The sequence below is a fragment of the Corvus hawaiiensis genome, chromosome 1 (genome assembly GCF_020740725.1).
Source record: "Corvus hawaiiensis isolate bCorHaw1 chromosome 1, bCorHaw1.pri.cur, whole genome shotgun sequence".
Lineage (NCBI taxonomy): Eukaryota > Metazoa > Chordata > Aves > Passeriformes > Corvidae > Corvus > Corvus hawaiiensis.
The window spans coordinates 55,935,099-55,943,679 of NC_063213.1; the positions used below are offsets into that span (position 1 = coordinate 55,935,099).

At 44.8% G+C, this 8,581-nt stretch overlaps 1 protein-coding gene across 1 annotated transcript; it reads left to right on the forward strand.

Moving 5' to 3' along the window:
- Positions 1–4,004: 4,004 nt before the first annotated feature.
- Positions 4,005–5,046, forward strand: LOC125334490 (protein NYNRIN-like). The gene has a single exon (XM_048321340.1). It carries the CDS (start codon positions 4,005–4,007, stop codon positions 4,935–4,937), a length of 933 nt encoding a protein of 310 aa, XP_048177297.1. The 3' UTR covers positions 4,938–5,046.
- The last annotated feature ends 3,535 nt before the right edge of the window (positions 5,047–8,581 follow it).

The window sequence follows — 8,581 nt, forward strand, 5'->3', positions numbered from 1 at the left end:
AGATTGGCCGCTGTCTCCTGGCTTTTCTAGAGGCAGAGGCGGGGAAGGGGGAGGGGAAGGGGCAGGCTGGCCGCCTTTCCCCGAGTACCCTGAACACAGAAGTGAAGGTAGAAATGGACACAGGCAATTGCGGCGGCATTCCCCAATACAGAGAACTGCAAGTTTCCGAGCCAGAGACAGGAGGATCCGCTCGCTCTCCCCACCCCGCGGCGCAGGCAGTGTTAAAGCTGAGGGCAGATGGGATGGCCCCGACCCAGGCGGCTCTTGCAGAGCTAGGGACGGGAGAACCTGCTTGCAGCCCCTGCCTCCCTACCCCTCCACTGCCGCAAAGAGCGAGACAGTTCCTGATCAGCATTTGCCTGGAACAAGTTTTAAAACCAATGAACCAATTTCAATTAAAAGCAGATGGGATGATTTTGATACAGATGGTTCTCACGGGGAGGGAGGTAGAAGGAGGGGCAGGATAGCCCGAGAAGCTATGAGAGCAGTCAGTCCCGTTGCTAAACACACAAGGTCCAAAGCAGGTAAAGGGGGGGAGGAAGAACTTGCATTAGAAGCACCTCTGAGACAGGCTGTAGGAAATCAAGGAGCCATTTATATAAAAGTACCATTTTCTCTCGGAGAATTACAGCAGTGGAAAAACTCAATTGGGAAGTACAGGGACAACCCAGAGAGAGTAGCTATGCATGTAGAAATGGCCATAAAACCCCAAAACCCAGATTGGGGTGATCTGAATGTTATGCTAGATGAATTATTGGATAAAACAGAGAGAGAAATGGTCAACAAAGCTGCTATATCTGCTATAGAAACTCAAATTGCGACTGGGAGTCTTCAAGGGTCAGTTAATGGTATCTATCCCCTAGCAAACCCTAACTGGGATCCTAATGTCCCAGAACAGATGGAAAAGCTGAAGTGATACCAAAAATGGGTGGTTGTTGGGTTAAAATGTGCCATTCCTAAAGCAGTGAATTGGGCTAGGTTATATGAAATCAAACAAAATCCAAATGAGACTCCCACAGAGTTTCTAAATAGGCTAAAAATACGCTGCCTTAGACCCTGACTCACCTGAGCAGCAGATCCACCTGGCCTATCTGTTTATAGGTCAATATGCTAATGACATAAAGAAAAAGCTGCAAAAGATAGATGGGCCACCAGACATAAGTAAATTGTTGACTGTAGCCTGGAAGGTATACCAGAACAGAGACTTAGCAGACAAACATCATAAACCCCACTACAAGAAGAAGTATGATAAGGAAAAGTCATCTGAGACATCAAAAAGCAAAAAGAGGTCCCCCTTTTCCCCTATCTGAGGACCAATGCGCAATTTGCAAAAAAAGGGGGCACTGGAAAAATTAGTGTCCATCACAAGCAGAAAAGAAGCCCCCAGTTTCGGAACTAACTGTAAATACAGACTGACGGGGACTGAAGGTAACTACCCCAGCAGAGCCTTCGGTTGTAGCTAAGCTGGGGAATGATGATGTTGAATTTCTGGTTGATACAGGGGCAACATATTCTGTGTTAAATACTTTAAAAGGTAAACTGAGTCAAGACACTGTGGATGTGATTGGAGCTACAGGGGTAAGTGAAACAAGGCCTTTTTTCCAACCTTTAAAATTTAAATTGGGAAAACACTGGGTCACTCACCAGTTCCTGTATATGCCAAATTTCCCAATGCCATTGTTAGGCAGAGATTTATTGGAAAAATTGGAAGCAGAAATTAAGTTTTCAAAGGAAGGGGGAATGAAAGTTATAGTCCCAGAATCTAAAATTATTGAAGCAGCTGCTATACTTGTACAGGAATGCCATGGAAAAATTCCCAAAGAAGTTGAAGATGCTGTCATTCACATAGTGTGGGCCAATGATTCTCCTGGGAGATCCAAAAAAGCTGAATGTGTGAGTATTACACTCAAAGCAGGGGCTACACCAGTAAGACAAAAACAATACCCTCTGAAATTAGAAGCTTGTAAGGGATTAGTACCTGTGATTGAAAAGTTTCTCAAATTTGGGTTGTTAGTAGAATGTGAATCCAGGTACAACACACCAATCTTGCCAGTAAAGAAAGCTGATGGTAAAAGCTACAGGTTGGTACAGGATTTGAGGGAAATCAACAAGATAACAGAGGACATACACCCAGTGGTAGCAAATCCTTGCACACTTTTGACAACACTAACAAATGAATTAAAGTGGTTCACTGTTTTAGATCTCAAGGATGCCTTTTTCTGCATTCCTGTGCATAAGAATAGCCAAGAACTCTTTGCTTTTGAGTGGGAGAATCCAGAAACAGGGAGGAAGACCCAGATCACCTGGACAGTTTTACCACAAGGATTCAAAAACAGCCCGACCATATTCGGAAAACAGCTGGCAAAGGAGCTTGAGGACTGGAGGAAACAAGAACCAGGAGGAGTGGTTCTCCAGTATGTTGATGACATCTTGATAGCGGCCAAGACACGAGATGACTGCATCGAGCTCACTGTAAGTCTGTTGAACTTTTTGGGCCAAAGTGGGTATCGGGTCTCGAAAGAGAAGGCACAGGTTGCCAGGGAAACAGTAGTATACCTGGGCCTGGAAATTTTCCGTGGACATCGCCAACTCAACAGAGAGCGGAAGGAAGCCATCTGTCGACTTCCAGAGCCCCATACCGTAAGGGAGATGTAGGCCTTCCTGGGAATGGTAGGTTGGTGTCGCCTGTAGATGTCAAACTACGGTATACTGGTGAGACCTTTATATGAGGTCCTTAAAGCAGCTGAAAAGGGGACAATTATGTGGACAGAGAATGCCAGAGCTGCATTTAAACAGCTGAAACATTCCTTGATGTCAGCCCCAGCTCTGGGGCTGCCGGACTTGACTAAACCTTTTGAACTCTTTACACATGAGCGACTGAATGTTGCTCTGGGGGTACTGGCACAGTACCTTGGAGACCAGTGAAGAGCTGTGGCCTATTTCTCAAAACAACTAGACAATGTGGCCCAGGGTTGGCCAGGATGCTTGAAAGCTGTGGTAGCAACAGTCCTTCTGATACAGGAGGCCCGTAAATTCACCCTTGGGCAGCACATTGTCGTGTATGTACCCCATGCAGTGATAAACGTGCTGGAGCAAAAGGGGGGACACTGGCTCTCCCCTAGCAGGATGCTTAAATACCAATCTGTGTTGTTGGAACAGGATGATGTTACTCTGAAGACAACTTCTGTGGTAAACCCTGTGATGTTTTTATCATCCACATTACTTGACAGTGTGCCTGAGCATGACTGTTTGCAGACAATAGAGGAAACTTATTCCAGCAAACCAGACCTGAAAGATGTTCCTTTGAAAGATCCAGACTGGGAACTGTACACTGATGGGAGCAGCTTCATGAGAAACAATAGGAGGATGACCGGTTACGCCGTAACCACCTCAGATAAAATCACTGAGGCAAAAGCCTTGCCTCCAGATGTATCATCACAGAAAGCTGAACTCATTGCACTAGCGAGAGCTCTAGAACTGAGTGAAGGGAAGAAGATGAACATATGGACTGATTCCAAATATGCCTTCAGTGTTGTTCATGCCCACGGAGCTATTTGGAAGGAACGTGGCCTGCTGACTGCTCAAGGTAATGAAGTTAAGCATGCTAAACAAATTCTTGCCCTTTTACAGAGCATTTGGAAGCCTGCAGAAGTGGCTATCATGCATTGCAAGGGTCATCAAAAAGGGAAAACAGCCCCTGAACTGGGAAATCGTTTTGCTGACGAAACAGCCAGCGGGATTGCAGAAAAAGGCATTTTTGCAGTGGTACCACAGAAAGAGATAGATTTGTCATCATTTACCCCAAAATACGATCAGAGGGATCACAAATCAATTAAGTTCCTTAAGGCTGAAATCAAAGAAGGTGGGTGGGCTGTTATCCCAGTAGGAAAAGTCGTAGTTCCACCCCGATCCTTCGGGAAATAGCCCAACGAGAGCATGAAAGTACCCACTGGGGAACAGAAAATCTTTTAAAACATTTGAGGAAAGTAGTAATAGGGAGAGAAATGACTGATACTGTACAATCTGTAACAAGCAAGTGTGAAACCTGCTGTAAAAACAACCCTGACACAAGCAAGAGAGTTGTGTTAGGAGTGAGAAAGACAGGAGATCTCCCAGGAGATTATTGGCAAATAGATTTTGCTGAGATGCCATGCAAAGAGGGATGCAGGTATATACTGGTACTGGTTGACACCTTCAGTGGATGGCCTGAGGCTTTCCCCAGTCGCACCAACACAGCAAAAGAAGTAGTGAAAGCTTTGCTCAATCATATAATACCAAGATTTGGGGTTCCTTTGGGAATGTCATCAGATAGGGGACCACATTTTGTTGCAACAGTGGTTGGGGAAGTTAGCAGGAATTTGGGACTTACCTGGGACCTGCACACACCATACAGGCCCCAGGCAAGTGGCAAAGTTGAACGCATGAATGGGACCCTCAAAACCCAGATTTGCAAGATTTGTCAAGAGACATCCATGACATGGGTTCAAGCCCTGCCTATAGCCTTGCTGAGAGTCTGCATACAGCCAAGGCAAAGGGACATCAGTCTCTGTGAAATATTATATGGCAGGCCATACCAGGTTCCACATATCCCAGGGGAAATTCATATGAGAGGTAAAAATAATTTGCAGAAATATTTAATGGCTCTGAGTTCCACTTTGCAGAAGCTCCAGAGATTCGTCGTGTTATCCAAACCAATAGGATTGGACACACCTGCTCATCCATTCCAGCCTGGAGACTGGGTCTACATCAAGTGGTGGGACAGTGACCCCTTGCAAGCCAAGTGGAAGGGACCATTCCAAGTTTTGCTGACCACTTTTACTGCGGTCAAGGTTGCTCGCAAGGGACCGTGGATTCACTACTCCAGGGTGAAGAAAGCTTCTGCTCCCGAAATCACCAAGAAGACAGAGACTGATACGAATCAGAAGGATGCAGTCTAAACTGTTTTTTACATGTTTGCTGTTTGCCCAACTGGTAACCATGGTTCAGGGTTCACCCCATGATTTGCATAAGACTGTGGTCCAAAATGTTTCCAAAATTCTTAATAAGAGCGATTGCTAGATCTGTACTCAGTTACCACCCCTAGATGGGAAGGGTCACTGACCATTGATTGACATTTTAATGAAAGAATTAAGAAAGATTTGGATGAAATTTGGAAGGGAACTCAAATTCTACATGAAGTGGCTTCTCGAAATAACACTTTAAAATTTGATCATATTTTTGATACCCTCACCTCATGGTTACCAAACTGGGCCTGGGAAAAAGAAATATTCATAATAGTTGTAATTGTAGTTATTATCTATGTAATTTCCTGTGGAGAAGCCGGTTGTGTAAACAGGTTCTGCGGGTAGAAAAGAAGAGTAGAGACTAGACAAGATAGAGTTTTGTTAGTCTCAAAAAGGGGGGAAATGATGCCATGAAGATTTTTGCCTTTTCTTTTATACCCCTGTTATACCTTTTACAACTTCTGTATTCCTAGTGCTTTTTTGCCTACATTCTTGGACTTGTTTGTCAAGCTAAGAGACTAAACATTTTAGAAGCTTCGTAGTTAGGGATCAGTGTGCCCCAGACCCCAAGGTCCTCTCCCGAACATATTCTGTAAACCAAGATAGAACCATCCAGGGAAAGGTTCCTTGGGGAGGGGGGCTCACTTGAGCCTCTCATTGGGGAAGCTTTGATAGATATGCTAATTAGTAAAACCTATAATGTTATACCCAGTGTTGGGGGGGGAGGAGGAAGAGAGACACAGAGACACAGGGAAAGACTCGGTGGGGTACATCCTGATGCATATGACCTGGACGTGTACACCTAAGGACCCTTAAAAATAAATACCAAGGTAAACTCCCTTTTCCCCTTCTAACCATGTATACCTCTTGATTTTAAGACCAGGAAAAGGCATCAAAGGGATAAAGAGGAGGAAGGGAACGAGAAAAAAAGAGCAACGAACGAGTGAAGGGATAAATGGGGAAGAAGGGAACGAGAAAAAAAGAACAACAAACGAGTGAAGGGATAAATGGGGAAGAAGGGAACGAGGAAAAAAGAGCAACGAACGAGTGAAGGGATAAATGGGGAAGAAGGGAATGAGAAAAAAAGACCGACGAACGAGTGAAGAAGGGGAAGAAGGGAACGAGAAAAAAAGAGCAACGAACGAGTGAAGGGAAAAGGGGGAAGAATAGAACGAGAAAAAAAGAGCAACGTACGAGTGAAGAAGGGGAAGAAGGGAACGAGAAAAAACGAGCAACGAACGAGTGAAGGGATAAATGGGGAAGAAGGGAACGAGAAAAAAAGAGCAATGAATGAGTGCAGGGATAAATGGGGAAGAAGGGAACGAGAAAAAAAGAGCAACGAAAGTGTGAAGGGATAAAGGGGGAAGAAGGGAACAAGAAAAAAAGAGCAACGAATGAGTGAAGGGATAAATGGGGAAGAAGGGAATGAGAAAAAAAGAGCAACAAACGAGAGAAGAGAAAAGGGGGAAGAAGGGAACGAGAAAAAAAGAGCAACGAACGAGTGAAGGGAAGAGGAGGAAGAAGGGAACGAGAAAAAAAGAGCAACGAATGAGTGAAGGGATAAAGGGGGAAGAAGGGAACGAGAAAAAAAAGCAACGAATGAGCGAAGGGATAAATGGGGAAGAAGGGAATGAGAAAAAAAGAGCAACAAACGAGAGAAGAGAAAAGGGGGAAGAAGGGAATGAGAAAAAAAGAGCAACGAACGAGTGAAGGGAGAAATGGGGAAGAAGGGAACGAGAAATAAAGAGCAACGAACGAGTGAAGGGAAGAGGGGGAAGAAGGGAATGAGAAAAAAAGAGCAATGAAAGAGTGAAGGGATAAATGGGAAAGAAGGGAATGAGAAAAAAGAGCAACAAATGAGTGAAGGGATAAATGGGAGAGAAGGGAACGAGAATAAAAGTGCAATGAACAAGTGAAGAGAAAAGGGGGAAGAAGGGAACGAGAAAAAAAGAGCAACGAACGAGTGAAGAAGGGGAAGAAGGGAACGAGAAAAAAGAGCAACGAACGAGTGAAGGGATAAATGGGGAAGAAGGGAACGAGAAAAAAGAGCAACGAACGAGTGAAAGGAAGAGGGAGAAGAAGGGAACGAGAAAAAACGAGCAACGAATGAGTGAAGGGATAAATGGGGAAGAAGGGAACGAGAATAAAAGAGCAACGAACAAGTGAAGGGATAAATGGGGAAGAAGGGAACAAGAAAAAAAGAGCAACAAACGAGTGAAGGGAAAAGGGGAAGAAGGGAATGAGAAAAAACGAGCAACGAACAAGTGAAGAAAGGGAAGAAGGGAACGAGAAAAAAAGAGCAATGAACGAGTGAAGAACGGGAAGAAGGGAACGAGAATAAAAGAGAAACGAAGGAGTGAAGAAGGGGAAGAAGCGAACGAGAAAAAAAGAGCAACGAACGAGTGAATGGAAGAGGGGGAAGAAGGGAATGAGGCAAAAAAGACCGATGAATGAGTGAAGAAGGGGAAGAAGGGAACGAGAAAAAAAGAGCAACAAACGAGTGAAGGGAGAAATGGGGAAGAAGGGAATGAGAAAAAAAGACTGACTAACGAGTGAAGAGAAAAGGAGGAAGAAGGGAATGAGAAAAAAAGAGCAACGAACGAGTGAAGAAGGGGAAGAAAGGTACGAGAAAAAAAGAGCAACGAACGAGTGAAGAAGGGGAAGAAGGGAACGAGAAAAAAAGAGCAACGAACGAGTGAAGGGAAGAGGGGGAAGAAGGGAACGAAAAAAAAAGAGCAACGAACGAGTGAAGGGATAAATGGGAGAGAAAGGAACGAGAATAAAAGTGAAATGAACGAGTGAAGAGAAAAGGGGGAAGAAGGGAATGAGAAAAAAAGAGCAATGAATGAGTGAAGGGATAAATGGGGAAGAAGGGAATGAGAAAAAAAGAACAACGAACGAGTGAAGAAGGGGAAGAAGGGAACGAGGAAAAAAGAGCAACGAACGAGTGAAGAAGGGGAAGAAGGGAATGAGAAAGAGAGCGCAATGAATGAGTGCAGGAGAAAATGGGGGAAGAAGGGAACGAGAAAGAGAGTGCAACGAACTAGTTCAAAAAAAGCGTGAAAGGGGGAACAAGAAAGAGAGCGCAACAAACGAGTGTGTGCGAACAGGGGTAGAAGAGAAGACAGAGAGCGCAACGAACGAGTGCAGGGAAAATGGGGAAGAACGGAACAAGAAAGAGAGCACAACAAACGCGTGCAGCGGAAAAAGGGGGAAGAAGGGAACGAGAAAGAGCACAAAGAACGAGTGTGTCGGAAAACGCGGGAAGAAGGGAATGGGAAAGAGAGCGCAGTGAACAAGTGCAGGGGAAATAAATGGAGAAGGGAACAAGAAAGAGAGCACAACGAATGTGTGCAGGAGAAAATAAAGGAAGAAGGGAATGAGAAAGAGAGCGCAACGAATGAGTGCAAATAAAAAGCAAGAAAGGCAAAATGCGAAAGAGCACAACGAAGGAGTGCGCGCAAAAATGGGGAAGAAGGGAATGAGAAAGGGAGTGCAATGAACGAGTGCGTGGGAAAAAGGGGGAAGAAGGGAACGAGAAAGAGAGCGCAACGAACGAGTGCGGGGGTAAAAGGGGA